This window comes from Tauraco erythrolophus, chromosome 16 (assembly GCF_009769465.1).
Source record: "Tauraco erythrolophus isolate bTauEry1 chromosome 16, bTauEry1.pri, whole genome shotgun sequence".
Taxonomy (NCBI): domain Eukaryota; kingdom Metazoa; phylum Chordata; class Aves; order Musophagiformes; family Musophagidae; genus Tauraco; species Tauraco erythrolophus.
This window is the reverse complement of record NC_141480.1, coordinates 17,233,922-17,251,984: the sequence shown is the minus strand read 5'-3', so window position 1 is coordinate 17,251,984 and position 18,063 is coordinate 17,233,922. Positions and strand designations below refer to the sequence as shown.

The 18,063-nt window shown below is 37.0% G+C and overlaps 1 protein-coding gene across 1 annotated transcript in view; it reads right to left on the bottom strand.

Annotated features, from left to right (window-relative positions):
- DOCK2 (dedicator of cytokinesis 2) overlaps nt 1-18,063 on the bottom strand; it is a 194,581-nt gene that overhangs the window by 129,675 nt on the left and 46,843 nt on the right. The window contains 2 exon segments of the mRNA XM_086621891.1: nt 11,169-11,275; nt 11,940-12,010. Coding sequence (XP_086478017.1) covers nt 11,169-11,275; nt 11,940-12,010 — 178 coding nt within the window.

Below are 18,063 nucleotides of genomic sequence, written 5' to 3'. Positions count from 1 at the left end.
AAATTACGTCTGACTCCTCATGCCAGTGATACCCATTTGATTAATAATTGAGAATTGTAGAGGAGATCACGGGTTACAAGTTACACTGGACACCTTAAAGAGAAGTGGAAATGAACGTCATTGAACTTAAAATTCCTCCACACCAGGCTTTCACAGGCCATTTAAAACTCTTCCTATCAAAATGCAAAATGCTCACTGTTGTCTATAACACATTTAAACCCACACACATACATATCTTGGTAAAAGAAGTCCTTGACATCATTATTCTTTCGCATAAAGCCATTACATATTTCTTACCCATTAAGAAAGCAGGGCTTGTTGCATAGACAAAATTTTCCTATTATACTGAGAGGACAGCTGAGGCAGAAGGTACTATTGATTTCCTCCAGTTTAACAAGCTAATTACTCTGCAAGCTTCATTACTCCCAGTTGTACTTTTTGTTATAAATTAAAGTTTGATCCATATTTGATACATACAGAACTTATTAAAAGGACTTAACATATGCAGCTGATCAATTACACACACTGCATTTTCAGAAGTGAACAATGCTAAAGTGTCAAGCTACATGGAAATTCAAAGGTTGTTCAACAAACCTTAGATACATGATTTCCTTTTTAAAAAAAAAAAAACAAACAAACACAAACACAAAACCACCACAACCTGTAATTAATGGAAAAATTGTTCAATATATTTGTATAAGCAAATTGTGGGGTTTTTTGTGTTAATTATTTAGTTTAGATAAAGGCTATATACCTGTATTTTGTGACTGGCTGCTAGATAAACTCAGCTTCTTAGTAAAGTTGATACTGGAGAATTACTTTAGTTTGTGTGTAGTAAACAACTTGGATAACGTATTTCTAGCACACTATTTATAAGCAAAACACAATAGTTTTAGGAAAGGAAAATGTATGAGGTTTTATAAGATCCCCACTAGATAAAGTCAGTCCACATGAGGATGCAATTCCAAGATATTCTGATGAATGCAGACAACCAAAGTAACTGAAAAAGACTAGCATTTGTAGCAAACAAGCCCTAGTCTCAACCTGAGCCTGCAGGTGGATGAGTACTAACATAAATCTGGTATCATCTTTAAAAGATAGCATGATAAAGATGTTCTCATCTTTAAAAACTCTGTTAAAACCATTTCATTAGAACATCATATAAAACAGGAAATTCTTCTATTATCTTGGGACAAAGCAAAGTTTATTGAACGAGTATATACATTCCAGATTATATTATTAAGGTATCATTGCACAAGTTAATTAAGCAAAATGCTCACTTGAGCATCAGCTCATTGCCTAGGGAAAAGGAGAAAAAAATTAAGAAAATCATGGAAGACAGTAACAGACAAAAGAAAAAGCCAAAGTAAAATTTTCTGTTGTGGTACTTAATGATTTGGACTCATTACTGAGGGCATCCTCAGTAAATTTGCAGACAGCTCCAAGTTGGACAGGAGCGTTGATCTGCCTGAGGTTAGGAAGGCTCTACAGAGGGATTTGGACAGGCTGGATCAATGGGCTGAGGCCAACTGTATGAGACACAACAAGGCTAACAACCAGGTCCTGCACTTGCATCACCAAGGCTTGGGGAAGAGTGGCTGGAAAGCTGCCCAGCAGAAAAGGATCTGGGCATGCTGGTCGACAGCTGGCTGAATATGAGCCAGCAGTGTGCCCAGGTGGCCAAGAAGGCCAAGAGCATCCTGGCTTGTATCAGAAATGGTGTGGCCAGCAGGACTAGGGAAGCAATCGTCCCTCTATACTCAGCACTGGTAAGGCTGCATCTCGAATACTGTGTTCAGTTTTGGGTCCCTCGCTTCAAGACATTGAGGTGCTGGAGCGTGTCCAAAGAATGGTAACAAAGCTGATACAGGGTCTAGAGCACAAGTCTCATGAGGAGCAGTTGAAGGAAATGGGGTTGTTTAGCCTGGAGAAAAGGAGGCTGTGGAGAGACCTTACTGTTCCCTACAACTACCTGAAAGGAGGTTGTAGCGAGGTGAGCGTCACACTCTTTTCCCAAGTAGCAAGTGATAAGAGGAGAAGAAACTGCCTCAAAGGCTATCAAGCATTGGACCAGGCTGCCCAGGGAAGTGGTTGGGTCATCATTCCCAGAGGTATTTAAAAGATGTGCAGATGTGGCACATAGGGACATGGTTTAGTGGGACTTGGCAGTGTTAGGTTTACAGTTGGACTTGATCTAGTCTTTTCCAACCTAAATGATTCTATAATCCTAGAATTAAGGAATCCACATACACACATCTGCCCCCTTGCCTCAAGAAAGCTCAAGACAGATGGAGGAGGGACATGGCAGGGGAGGCAGATCCCTATTTAAGTATTAGCTGCTTTTTTCGCTTGATAAATGATGTAACAACACTGCCAAAGACAGATACACTCTTTCTTAATGTTCCAAGCCACAAAAAAACGACTGACTGCCTTTTTTCCGAGAAGCCGGAACATGTGCAGCCCCAAACTGTATCTGAACACAAAATATCAACATACAGTTTGAACATCTTGCATTTATTTCATTAAGGTCTGTCAAAAGACATATTGTTTTATGTATTTATGAACCCTAAATTCCAACACACTTCTCAGAGAGAAGTTCCTTAGTAGTACCTTCCTGAATAAGGACAGGTAGATTCATTCTCATAAAAGATTAAGCAGTTACCTGTTTTCACTTTGGTGTTTGGTTGTTTGGGGTTTTTTTAACCCCTCTACTCACCTCATTCTCCTTCAGAAGACATCTAATGATTTCTTCTGTACCAGGTAAGGGAAACTTATTAATGCAATAATGTCATTAAAAAAGACATGTGGGTCTCCTTTAGCAAAAAATCACAGACGAGTTTCATTCCTGACTGCCTCATATGTGCAGCCAAAATGGTAATAAAGATTTAACACCACTTTTGTCTCCCTTAGGAAACACTACTCTTGATCCCCTGGCATGCCTGTAGTCATATCCATCTGTTAGGATGGCTTCATGCCCACTTAAAAACTGGCACGTCAATTTAATAAGGACATTGGTGTCATCTGAATACAGATTTAGAGCAAAGCCTTAAAAAAGAAATCAGTGAACAACATGCTTTCAACGAGGTGAGACTTCTGATGGCAGTCAGTGCTCAATTAAAGTGCCATGCTTCCTCACAAAGGACAGCTGTTAACAACTGCAGGCATCTTTCTACTGAAAGTCTTCCCTCTTCCTTATTTGCCATTTAACTCTTTGCTGAGGGCCCAAAAGTCATGAATTAAAAATTGTATCTATCTATTTTATTCATTGCTAAATCTAAATTCAAACTTTGCAGTTTAGATAAGAGCCACAGAAAGGGGAGGTACTACAGGTCACCTACAGATTGCGCCTGTAGGTTAACAACACTGTTGCTAACCATTCAAAGCAAGTGTCAGCAAGTAAGGTTAGGTACGGAATACGTAGAGCATACAACTGTGACCAAGCTAACACTGTAGAGTACATCCTTCCGAACTCCACGGTGTATCTCCAAGTTTCTCCACTCCTCACTGGAGATAAGAAATGCCATGTATTTGAAGGCAGCCTGAGCAACACCTAACAGTATCGTTGCTGTAGCCAAAACAGCACTTTGTGTATTCAGTGCCTTTTCCAGCTTGTAACCATTGTAGTCTGCCAGCCTACCACGAATGCTTGTCAGCATATCCTCTCTGGCAGATTTAAAAGTTCGCCTTGTGTTTGGATTGTGGAACACTGATAAATTCCAACTTGCATGTTTCCTCATTTCATTTAATTGACACACAAAATTTTGCTAAAATAGCAGCTTCATATCAGCCTCTGTAATAGGTCTTTGTTCTCTTTTCTACACGAAGTAGTTGTAAACATAGAGTTATTATGCATACGTTTAGAAGTTAATTGTTAAAACTAGTTAACCTAACTTGATTTAGATTTCCCTCCATATATCAAGATTTTTTAAAAAAAAAATCACTAAAAAAACCTGCCATAATGGGTCAAGTCTAATAAACGTTATCAGTAGCAATACTGAGCATGTCACCTATTGCTCCATAAACAGAAGAAAATAATGGCTTTACAATACATGTGTTCATCACAAATGTACGCAGATAAATACCTACAGATATGCATATGCCAATCTTACCCATATAAAAATAGTGCAGGAATAGAACTCGCAAAAAAAGAATACAGGACTTGAAGTGATGCTTTAAAGGTAGCGTACTCCTAAAAAATCTACTCCATATTACAAAAGGAGGAAGGAAAAAACAAAATCCACACACAAAAAAACAAACTACTCTAAGAAGTGTGTTTCTTAAATGAATCTTTTCAAAGCTAAATACAAAATTCAAGAATGAATCGACAGGAAAGGTTTTTTGTTTCAATACAGAACTATTTTCAAGGAATTTACGAACAGTGAGCATTTTCAATTTTCTCCCCGCAGCTAAATATAGGAGAGTCGAATGCATTAACAAACATTCAAACATTTGAAAATGTTGAGAAGTTGTGTTGAAAACAGTGCAGGAAAACAATCACAGAAAACGAAAAAGAAAACTTTTGTTTAAGAACTCATATCAGTAGGAGTACAACCTAAGATTACAAGAATAGTTAAAATAAGGATCTATAACTCAATTCCGGTAATAATTAAATTGAAACATGCTTAATCACAAACTAGTTCTTGTTCTACTTCTCTTAAAAACTTTTTTCTTAACAGTCCTGAAGGTAAAAACAACATACTTTTTTCTAAATCTTTAATTGGGTTACATAGAAGAGAGAACACAGACTTGATGCTGATTATACACCACCATTTGAACTCTAAAATTTTTCTGAAGTTCACCCTGACTTGCATGTATCTGAAATCTCAACATGGACTTAGAGCAGGATCACATTCACTTCATGCAGTTCACCTATTTTATTTTATTTTACTGATTATGCTTAAATTTACTGTTGAAGCATTTAAGATCATCATCTAATTTAAAAGATGCCATATTTTGACCTGTATATAATTAATAACACGCATACAATATTCATAGCACAGGATCAACCTAATGAGTTTTCCTCAGCCACCTCAAAAATTTAGGACACATTTATATGTGCACTACTTATTAAGGAATAAATTTAATATCTGACTTAAATCTTTGCTCTTCTAGGTCACAAACACATGAACTACCAATACTTTTCAAGTAGTAAAAACGAAAGCATCGGAATATTTTACAGGTAAAACTCAGTAACATACACACGAATACCAGGAAACCAGCCTAATTCTGAGTGTGTGCAAGTACCTCTCATTTAAACAATAACACAATAGAAAGAGTTCTTCGGTTAGAAAAAAAAAATTACTATCATCTCAGCATTTCTTGTGGCATCTGGCAAATTAACCCCTACTGCTAACATATGTCTCTTGCTGCTGTTCTTCCAAACTCAGCAAGTGGTTTGCATATGCTGAACATGCAGTAGCTATGTCTACAGCCACCGTGAGCAGAGGACCGGAATTCCGAGCCAAGAGACTGAAACTCTACTCCCACCCCTGCCAGTGACCATCTGTGTGACCTACTTAGAGTTTATGTTCTTTGGAGTAGATCTCACCATGTACTGCTACAGCACAAACCCCTAATCAGGAGTGGACCTCTAGGGAATAGAGTCAAAAGCAGCAGTGCGAATACACACAGACATACACATTTTAGTCTACGTTCAAGCATTTTATCTTCATGTAACACCAATAAAAACCAATTCTCCCAAGGCTAACTGATTTACAAATTTCAGCATAATTTCAGTGAATATTTCACAGTCAGCTACGAATAAAAACCTAGCTCCAAACACTGTAAGCTCAGAAACACTAACAACAATAAAAAATGCATGCAATTTGCGAACAGCTATGACTTAATTTTATGATTTCTCAGAAAAGGAGAGATGATCAGGGAATTTTAGTAAAGTTTCCTCAAAAACCCAAACAAACCACAGAATAAAACCAGTGATGCATCGAGAGTAGTTTTACACAGAAATGAAGCAATTCTAACAAAACTTTTCTTTGGTAGGTTCAATAGAACATTTCACAAGAGGGAGAGAATAATCCATTATATCCCACTATACAAAGGGAAAGATATATGACAGGAGACAGTTTTTTACATCTTAAGTAAGACTTTGAAATTCCATTAGGGGTGCTTATACAGGACAAGACAACCATTTCCTTCCTTCTGACATTTTTAAACAATGAATTATTGAGTGATCTAAAAGGAAAGTGTCAAAATTTAAGTTTCAGAGGATTTCTTGTCCTCTGATCAAGAAGGACATAATACTGTCTGAAGACAAAATTGGATAAATATGGCTGCACCTGCTCACACATCCTGTTAGGATGTTCCTAAATGTTATGGTGAAAGTGCACAAGCAGTTGAAGCCATCGGTCTTCCTACATTCAGCCACTCAAACACCTGAACCACCATAACCTCTCTAAGCTATAACGCAGTTACAGAGTGGGAACAAGAAATTGATGCCTCAAAACCCACAACAACAAAATCTGTCAATGTAATTTAAAGGCTTGCAGAAGTGCTACAGCACTGCGGGGCTTTTGAAGATTGATTACAGTAGCAGTCAACAGGACTGTGCATCCTGTCTCACATAAGCACTCTGTTCCAAGACCATCTACAGTGAAAATTTTCAAATGCCTGGGAATACACACCAATACCTTCAGCTTAACCTCAAGGCTTCCAACTTCAGGTTCATATGTAACTTATTTAATAAAAACTAATTTCACTGGCTTTTTTTTTATTTTTTTGAAACCACATTTTCGTGTTTTCACAATCCTACTTCTTAGAAAACGCTAACAAGTTGTGAACATCAAGGAGAAAAGGAAAAGAAATACCAATATATGAAATCAAATTAAATTATAAAGACAATACCATTGGGAATGGAAGTGAAAGAAGTGAACTGGAAGTGTAATTAACTACATGGAAAGAGACTAAATACTAAAGCCTGCAGGAAAAATGGATAATTTGAAACACATACAAATTAATAGACTTCAGTGTAATTAACAATGTAGTTAAATATATTCCATATCCATGGCAGAAAAAAATACTACCTGTTCTAGATAAATGTGAACTTTAGTTAATGATACTTTTGGCAATCTCACCTTAATTATAATGCTGCATCCTATTTTGCAATACACTACATATGCATTCATTCTTGTAAATTACCTTCCACCTCATTGCTTGGAGCAATGAATCAGACATTGTCTACAAACACAGTTGGTTCTCTACCTAATTAATTTGAGAATCCATTGTATTTAATGTAGAGAAAAAAAGCATCTTTGGAATTTTCAGTTTTAAACCACAGCAATGTACAAGAAAAAAGACTTGTTTGGTATTTACTGTGCACAATATTACAATATCACAGTACAGAAACTTTTTCACACTACTATAATATCAGAGATACTTAATTGTGTATGGGTCTTTCCACATTCTTCAGTGCCTGTACTTAAACATACTGTGGGATCTTCCCCTAAGGTAATTACAACTTTGAAGGTTAAAGCTAAGAAATACAAAAAAAAACATAAATGCAAATAATAATAAAATATCAGATAGATATAAACCACCCTGCCATTATTGCAAATTGTACTTTCTGCCATTAGTAACGTAGGGACAGGCTGGGTGAAAGGAAAGTTCTGAAGACCATCACATCCAAAAGAGAAACTGACTAAATGCCCTAACAGATACTCAGATGATACCACTGAGGCAACAGTTAACATTGTTAGCTGGCTCCTCTACGTGTTAGAGGAATGACAGCTTCGGCATGGAATGGTCTCATGAAAAGGAAAATACACTTGCAAGAGTCTATTTGACCCTGACTGGGTTGTACTTAGGATGGTCAAAAGGGGATGCTCTTATGATGCTCTCCCGGCACACTCAAGGCAGGGAAGGAAAAAGGAAAGGGTCAGATTCAGGTATGTATAAATTTTAAACTCTACAATAACAGCAAGAAGCAGTTTTATTCCGTCACTTCACCAAAACAACGAAGTACAAAATCTTTAAATGAATATTCTCTAGTTTGCAAGAATATTCTCTGGTATGTTTTATATACCAAACAGGGCATTTTTCAGCTTAACTTTAAAACTACATCAACTTGATTTCTCTATTTTGGGCAACTTATTCTTCAGAGGGCCACCTCTTGTTTTAAATTAATAATTAAAAATATCAATCTATTTCCCCAGGCTCCTCTACAGCATCTAAGTATTACAGTACAGTTACATACCAAGTATTACAATACAAACATTTTGAGGTAGATCTTGCATACACAATCACCATAAGCATATAAACAAGCTGTTAGTTTCTATGTATTATCAAATGCATACACTTGAATTGTCAATTACCAGCACCAGTTTGGATCACAAGGACCTACTTAGATACACAGGATCTAGTGAAAGGCAGATAGGCTGGCAAAAGGTTTGAGTGTTAGATGCTGCCTTGGTGTTAACATGGTCTCACCTTCTTGGTTTTGCTGTCAAGTGTTTGATGTTAGCGAAAAATAGCACAGAGAGGTTTTGGACTTTTTTTTTTTTAAATGTATAAATTTAACATTAAATGAATCCACTACCTGACTGGAAAAAATTGAATGTATTGATTATCTGGTCAGCAGTACACAAAAAGCACCACTTATTATTTTTATAAAAGCTCCTCAGAATTAGAAATCCTCTTACCAAAATTTCTTATTCATTACTACCTTTAAAATATAGAAACAGAAAACACATATCCTTTTTATAATTCAGAACATATTCTGAGGCAGAAATTTTCCATGATATACCAGCTATATATTTCAAGGCATCAGACAAGCTGCATTTACAAGCCAGCAGCAATCTATTGTTATTTATCTGCAAGCAGGAAAAGCTTTACAGAACATTTTGCATTAACAGACCACAGCTAAAGCAAAGGCCTGTTAAACACAACGAAACTAGCACCACACCAAGCAGACTACAATGGCAGCTTCTTCGGAATCCAAAAACTCACTCTTTTCTCTTCTGGAGCATGTATAGATATGGAAAAAAGGAGTTGTGGGCTGTACACTGAAAGGAGCAGAATGCAAGCCAATCGAACTGTGAAGCAGATTATTGTATGCTCAACTATTTTCCTTCTGGATTTTTATTAGGGCTTCATTCCTTATTATGTGATCAAGCGATCTATTGTCCTGACCAATGCTACTTATACATGAACTCATTTAAAAAAAAAATAAAAGTATTTCCATGAGACAAGTTTCTTTAAAGAAAAATTATCAAGCCATTGTTATTCCACAGCAGTGCCTGCTCTTATTCTGCCTTCTAAAATTCCAGGACAGAACAATAAAAAATTACTGTTTTTTCTGGAAGAACAACTCATTTGACTGGAGACTAACGTATCACACTAAAAGCATAGAAGTTAGCAAACGGCAGATTAAAAGAAGTAATATCCTTACTATTGGAACCAGAATTACCCAGATGCTTTAAGTCTCTAACTGTTCTTCCAGATAGCAAAGCAGTGGGTTTACCAGAGAGGAACCAAAACTTTTATAACCCAAGAATTTAGGCTGGTATCTCATATAACTATAAGGCTGCACAGGAGGTTGTTACTAATGCATACATACACCAAAAAAAAAGATTATAGCTTACACTTCTCAGTATTAAACACAGTCAAGGTAACTGACTGAATTCTAGTAACACCAAGAGTTCAAGAGAGTGCATTATCTTAACCCAAGAGTCTTTCAGTTTTGAGAGAGGGTATTTTTCCTTCTGGTCTCAATGCTACTCACCACAAGAAACAGAGATAAAGCAAAGACTGGCACCTCTGATCTTAGAAGCAGCAGCAGTAAAAGCAACTGGTAATGCAAGGATATATCAGACTGTACTTGTAAAACAGTAATACAGTAAACCACTGGAAAAATTGTGGATACAGAATTAGATCTGTTTCAAAATTAGCTAGATGGATCTGCTCTCAATAGCTTGGAGCAGTGTCTGCAGATACTCAAACTACAGCTACTGAAGTCCACTGATTCAAGCAACCTTGAGTCTTACACATAGTTTTTTTTTTTTAAAAAAAAAAAAACAACAAAAAACATAGCTGATGACCACAAAATTATTAACAAAAATATAGGTTAAAATACTACCTATTTTAAAATAAACAATAAAATCCACTACATTATTTTCTTAAATAAAACCAACTACATTATTTTCTTAATTTTGTCCAGGAAATCTAGAATGGTCTCAAAACACATAGCTTACAAAATATATTTCGGTCTCAAGAGAATGCAACACACGTCTTAAGGCCAAATTTTTATCTGTCCTCGCTACTTAGAACTCTGCATTACTCTTCTGGCAATGTAACACAGAAGAAGGAGATGAGCAGCGCAATGCTCTCTCACTCTACTCACGCTCAATACTATTTGCTACCTACTGTTGTACCGTGAAGTTCCTAGAACCATTATCTAAGAATTGTAAGAAACTGAAATTCTGAAAAAATGGATATCCATCTGAGCAGCTCGTGTGCATTTCAAAGTCCTGGAGGTCATCTGCAGCAGTAAGATGCTGAGAGAAGCAAGCCATCCGGTCCACAAGAGAGGAGACAGAACACTTAAACAGTGAAGTCAACCATGTAAAACTAGGCTTCTCTGCTAGGACTCCTTTAGCAAAAATTCCCTTTCTGCGATAATATGAAGGAAAACTAAGTACAAGGCCGATAATAAGATTTCAGTACCACTTATCACTCCTGTTCTGAGCATCGAGAAAGACACTAAGTTCTGATAAAGATTAAGAAACATCGTCATTCCTGTAAATGGAGATGCTGCATTGCAGCTGAGCTATACTACAGCAAAATCAAGACTTTTTCCTCCTCTGCCCAGACAAAGGCCTTACATAACATCAGCTGCGTTCACAAGGTTTCACTTCATGTTCCTATTTCACTACAGACCTTACAAATGGGTTGAAAGGATATATATATAGCTCTATCCATCTAACCACTATATCACAGGAAAAACACACAAAATTGTTCCTCGTTCTAGGCTAGCAACCACACTTTGCACAATAGCCATCTTGTAGAAAAAGGTGAATTCTCTCCAGAGGTCAGACTTCTGGCATTCACACACTTTCAGTTTAGTTTTACTCAATTTCAAACATTAATTGCACAAAACATAAGTCAGTCAACGTTTTCACACCTACTTATTTTAAGCCTTAAAGGCATTTTATATTTACCTTGTTTTTTAAAAAGGTTGCTGCGTACTATTTCCTTCATGGAGAGCACTTTCTGCTTCTGTAGTTTCACTGGTGGAATGCAAGTGTAAAATTCATATAGTAGTTGGCTGCATGGAAAGGAAAAGTCGTCATAAATAGCGCACAGATTAATCCCTCATGTGTTAATAAAGAAAGACAGAAAGAGTAAAAGATGATGTATTCCTAAACATTTATTTATTTTGAAGACTTATTTACCATATCACAAACATTGACAAGAGATCAGTAGCAGGTCAGAAAGAAAACTTTCAAGAGAAACAAAATGAGGATGAACTAGATTTTGGCTGTGTTTACCAATGTTTACTACTTTCCATTGTTTTCAATGGCATAAAGATTTTTTTTTGTGTGTGGTAGAGGCAATTTATCTTTGACAAATAAAGAAAGATACTTATTTCAAACTGCTAAAATCAGACTTGGTTTTCCTGAACAGGATTTATTCAAGGGAGGGGCAGAGAGAGACAAAGCGGGGGGGGGTGGGGGGAAATGACAGGTTTTTCCCCTTGCTCATTTTATTCATCAAGTTACTGCTTAAGTATTGGGCCACCATAATGAATTCTGTCATTATGTAAATCAGATTGTAACCCCTGTTAAAAACGCTTGCCCAGAGTTCCACCACTGTCTTGCTCAGTAAAAACTGGCATAGCTTTGTTGACTTAAACTGATCAATAAGAACTCATTGCTGACAGCAATGATAAACCATGCCATACATTTACTCAATGTTCAAAAGCAGCTCACCTCAGTAACTTGGCATCAAAGACCTTTTCCACATCATGAAGAACAGATGGTATGTACTTCAAGGCAGCAACCTGAATGGATATATAGATGGTGTTAATTTCTCCGTTTATCTGCACATACAGCATACAAACAATATGGAGCACACCACTAAAACAGATGCACACAAAACAATGTTATATGTGGACTTCTTTCCTCAGACTGAAATTTTACATCACATTTGATTAATTTCACCACAGAGTACTAGTCACACAAGGGCTCTTAAGCTGAGGCTATGCAGAGAAACCTAAATACGACAGTACCAAGTGGGTTGTATTCTCTTTGCAGACCACTGGAAGGGCTAATACTGTCTTTGTAGAGCATATTCTCTTTGTAGACCACAAAGACTGTTGTTACGATGCAAATACGTAAACCAAGCACTGATCAAAGCAGGAGCTCTTTAATCGTACGTTGTATCGATTCCATCACAGAAATGTGCCATGCAGAGGGAGAAGTCAGGATAAGAGTCATCTATCCACCACAAAGATACACCTTCTGGAATAGATTAAATAGAGCATCATCTCCCTAACCAACCATCTGCAGCTAAGCTATCTGATGGTTTATCTTAACCTATCGATGTCTGAGGTATATTTTGACAGTGTAGTGGAATAATGAAATCTTAAAAGATGATAAGGGTAAGAAAAGACTCATGTTACTACTCTTACACGGACAAGAATACTTAAGCAGGTAATTTTCAGGCTCAAAATCATCACTAACATTTAAGGCTAACATCCTTAAAGACTAACTTGCAGACTAGTTTGTCATAAAGTTCCTTTGTAAGTTGAAAATATTTAACCTCTACAATACCTTTTGAAAGTACAGATGGTGAAAAAATCTTGCAATAAATATCAAAAACAGTAAATATATTCAACAGTAGCTTGGCCACTGTCCACTCATTTCTTTTCTTACGCATTAGATCTTAAGAGTTGCCTACAATGATTTTCACATTCACAAAATGACCTTCCAACTAACAAGCTTGTATTTCTCAAATACTTTATGTATCCAAAAAGATACGCAATAATTCTTGGCTGTGAGCTGTAAAAAATTCCAAGCAAAAACAGATTCTGTGGTTTTCAAAGTATTTTTGGTAAAGTGCTACATAATCTGTCAAAAAGGAGAACCTGGTCACACTGATATGGGTCTGAAGACAGACAGCAGTCTCTTCCTTCTCTCCAATCTCCCTATTTCAATAGGTCACCTACAGTACATCCTTTCCATGGAAGCACAAACCTGTGCAAAGATGCTGTGCAATCACTGATTGCCAAAAGAAATAACATTTAGGGATAGTTATTTATTTAAAACAAATTAGTAGTTTTCTCTGTTCTTATTTCACATGAAAACCAAAGTGTCTTCTTGCCAAAAACATTTTTTCCTGTCTAAAAATCTGACCAGAGCATCACATTTTGTTTATTGTGGAAAAATTATTTAAAAAAAGCTATAGTTAATCTCTGCCGCTACTATGAACTTACAACTGAAGAAAACAGATTTAATCATATCAATTACATTTGCATTCTGCTATAAATCCAACCATAGAAAGAGAACCTAATTACCATGTTTTAGTTCGACTAACCTCTTCTTGGTCCAGATTATGGGAATTACAAAGGTAAAAGCAGCGTTACTTCATTGTGCAATTTTAAGGTGTAAATTTCTCCTAACATTTTGCTGAAAACTGAGCTGCAGTAATGTGAAGTCTTCTATTATCATATAGTTCTATTTTTCAAAATAGGCTTGTACCACCCATGTTTCTTTCCAAGGCAGTAAAAAAATTAGAACGAATCTTCAAACAATGCATTACATAGACGCTTACTGTCTTTTCTTCAAGGTAAGATGCTGTATGTATGCTACTGCACTGATTAAACAAGTTATCCAATAAATGCATGCTGAAATTGCACAATTTCTTTTCACTCAGAAGTGTTTACTGCCCACCCTGAAAACAGGAGTAACTCTTGCTTTATGTCATTTGTTTATAGGGACCATAACAAAAGGGTAAAGATCACACTTCCTGTTTTACACTGGCAAAGCAGAAAATCCAAACAAACTTAAAAAGAGCCTGAACAGAGGGATAAACTGAATTACCTACAAGCAAATGTGATTTTCAATTATGAACTACTGCTATACATGATAGGAAGTCTAAAAAGACTGTAAATCTTGAACCAATTGAACACAATTCTTGACTATTTATGTCATATGAGCATAAGGCAATTTAAGTCACAATAAGGTAAACCAAATTATTTAATCCTAGAGTAAGACACTAATTCAAAAAATTATCAGAAAGTTTTCTACACTACACTCATCTAGGTAAGTTCTTCAATACTTATGCTTGCCTAGACAGGTCTAGCATTGTTTTGAAGTGAAAACACTTCAGGTTTTGCAGTTGTATGATTTCAAAATAATACTATAAAATCAGGATCCATCTCTCATACTGGGTTTCAGAAAGCACTGCTGTAGTGTGATTCGATAGTTTCTATGAAGAAAAAGTCAATGATTTTACCATGACAGCACAAAAGACTACATCTTGCTAATAAACATGTATGGCTATGTATCGCAAAGGATTCTCCTGTCATTTGAATAAAGCTTAATACTATCCTGTTTCAACCACTAAGCCAAATGCTTCTCTCCTGCGGAAGAAGCTCAAGAGGAAGTTTGCAAGTAAAGTCCAAAAAGTCTTCTTGAATCATGAGACCCGAGTCTTCATCCTACATAAACCTACATAACCAAAAAAAAAAAAAAATCTATAGAGAACCATCTAGAGTCCACAGAAACTCACAGGACCAATTCTCCCAACAGCAGAAGCCCTACGAAGAGCTGTAACTGAACTATAAAACAGGAACTGAAGAAACGTGCTGATATTCCCATGAGAACGCTACACCAACTGAGTGCTCGATCTGACGCAAAGCCACGCGGTCTGGATGCTTATAGAATAGAATAAACAGGGTAAGAAATCACACCACCATATGCCTGCTATCCTTTCAGAACAGATCAACTGTAATTCCTTAAACCACTTTGATTTCTCTCCTAACTGAAGAAATAAAAGGGTAAGCAATACTAAAATGATACCAGATCGGAAATGATAACTAATTTTTGATTCCTGTGCAGTGAATTCTAACTCAACATACAGATATTTATCAGAATGATATTGCATTCAGTCAACAAGTAATTGAATCTCAGCCACAAATCATGATAAAACACCTAACCAACTATTAGAATTTGCATTTCCTGAGATTTTATAACTTGGTTTCAAACAACAGGAAAATCATTTGAATTATCATATAAAAGTTAGTCTAAACAAAAACTTCATGAACGAGCATTGCAATGCACAAGTTGAACATCTGAAATACACACTAGTCACCCCAGAGCATCAATATTCCAGCATGTTCAGCACAAATTTACGTACACTATCACAACTGTTGTCTTACAATTTGAGTGAATTAAGACACACAACACAAAAGTAGAGCCTACTCAAATATTTCTATTAAGAGGGAGTGTGAGGAATATAGCAAGGCAACAGGAAACTGAGAGGTACATGAGACCCACCATTAGCAGTGGGAGAATGCTAGTATGAATACATTGTTGAAATTACAAAACCAAGGAAAAAGTATTTTTCTTTCCAGTTACCAATTTGAAATTTCAATGCGCCAATGGTTTGACAAGCTTTGGTTCTACCACTACATAAGAGGCTGTCTACTGTTTCCTCAATAGCTATCAACATCATAGAATCACAGAATGGTTTGGGTTGGAAGGGACCTTCAAGATCATCTAGTTCCAACCCCCCCGCCACAGGCAGGGACACCTTCCACTACACCAGTTTGCTCAAAGCCTCATCCAACCCGGCCTTGAACACTTTCACAGATGGGGCAACCACAACTTCTTTGAGCAACCTGTTCCAGTGTTTCACCACCCTCATTATGAAGAATTTCTTCCTTATATCTAATCTAAATCTCCCCTCTTTCAGTTTAAAGTCATTGCCCCTTGTCCTATCACTACATGCCCTTGCAAAAAGTCTCTCTCCAGCTTTCTGGTAGGCACCCTTTAGGTACTAGAAGGCTGCTGGAAGGTCTCCCTGGATCCTTCTCTTCTCAGCCTGTCTTCATAGCAGAGGTGCTCCAGTCCTCAGATCATCTTTGTGGCCTCCTCTGGGGACACTGCAACAGCTCCATGTCCTTCTTATGCTGGGGGCCCCAAAGCTGAACACATCACTGCAGGTGAGGTCTCACGAGAGCAGAGTAGAGGGGTGCTTCTATAATGAAACTTTCAACAAACATGAACCAGCCACTCAGGAAGAGGCTTAGAATGAAGCCCATCTAGACTCAATACATGACTATACAGCAAACTCCTTGTTAAAAACCTAAGTTTCTTCTTTATTGGTGATAGGGAGGTTAGTATAAAGACAATCAGAGCACAGCTTTCCTTGACTCTCATTTAGACCTTTTAAACACCATAAAGATGTAATTTTATTTCTATGAGCTTCCACTGTAGTAGCCAACTTTAAAAAAAAAAAAAAGGAAAAAAAGAGAGAGAAGTATTCAGGTCTTGATTCAAAAAGAAAGAATTCACAATGCAGCAAGGGAGTATACAGCATTTCCAAGTGGCTCAACGCTGCCTTAAGATGCTTTCAGATAAAGTCACTCCTCTGCAGATGTCACCCCCACGCTCATGCACAATCTTCGGAAGGTCAAAGGAGTGTTTAAGAGCTGTTGCCACTTCAACAAAAAGATTGCATCTTCTGATCTTCGCCATTATTAGCTCCTCGAAATAGCTTGGGGAAAAAGTTATCCTATTTTTTTTTTGAAAAACAAGACTGTGAAACTGGGGGGCTATTTAAAACACCCGTACAAATATCTGTGGTGGGCTAGAAACCCATCCTAGCTCCAGTTTTACTTCAACAATATGTTGTTCCCTGCTTTTCACACAACAAATACTGTATGAAGATACTGTGCAATAGCAGCATCTGATTTTCATTTTACACCAATTCACGGTTACTGTGACAGATGTTTGATAAAGAATAGGGCCACCAGTGGTCACAAAATACTTCAAGCAATACTCCACTAGCACTTGCCCTATTGTGCTGCCTGCCTTCCCACATATCCCCTACTCTGCACTTGTATGAGGAGGGCAATGGGAAGGACATAGCAACCATTTCTCTGCAGATCCATAGTACCAACTGAAGTACAATAACAACTATATGCCCTGCGTTCTTTTAAACTCCCAAGTTTCATTTGCAATAATTGCTTCAAATGATGCACTATGGACACAATTGAGCACTGCCCTTAATGAAGTCATAAAAATCTCCCAGTATGTAGTATGAGCTGTTCTGTATTCCTCAGATCTTAGAGATTATTTTTTTAAGCAGAATACAGATGAACCCACAGCATTGCAGGACATTATTTCTTACATATACAATATACTGTTAAATTTATTTTAACCTTTACTCCTGATCAAGCCTATTTTCTTAGTTGCCTACTTCTGCAACATTACATTATACATATTCATGGAATTCAAGTACCCATGAGATGAAAAGAGCACTCAAAGAAATCATCAGTGCTGTTTCTTAGCCTAATTTTATTTGCTATCAATGCAACTTTAACAAGTTACTATGCCATCCCCTATTGTACACCACAATCAAAGCATCACTGTGAGTGCCTTTCTAGCCTTATTCTCTCATAAGTAATCTATGCATCTCTGCACAGTTTTACGGTTTTGACCCCAGTATGGCTGGGTCAAAAAAGTGTGTGAAATAATGAGAGGAGAAAGGTAGCATCTTCATATTACCTTGTTTTCATACTTTTCAATGCCACAGACAATTCCTTTTTCCCATGTTTCCGTGACCTTGAGAACATGTCATATAAGGTTTCTGAAAGCATGCACAGAATTGGGAGTACTACTTTCTAAAATCAATGCCTTGGAGCAAGCTGGGTATAGCTGACATTTGCAAGAGACAAGACCATCTGCAGGTCAAATATGATGTGTCAATTGGGGGATAGAACAGTTTTTGGAAAAGAAGCTGGGGCTCGATTTGTAATTTAAGGTTGAGAGCACAAGCTTGCCAATGAAAGGGCACACTCAAACTACAAATCAGATATCAACAGTA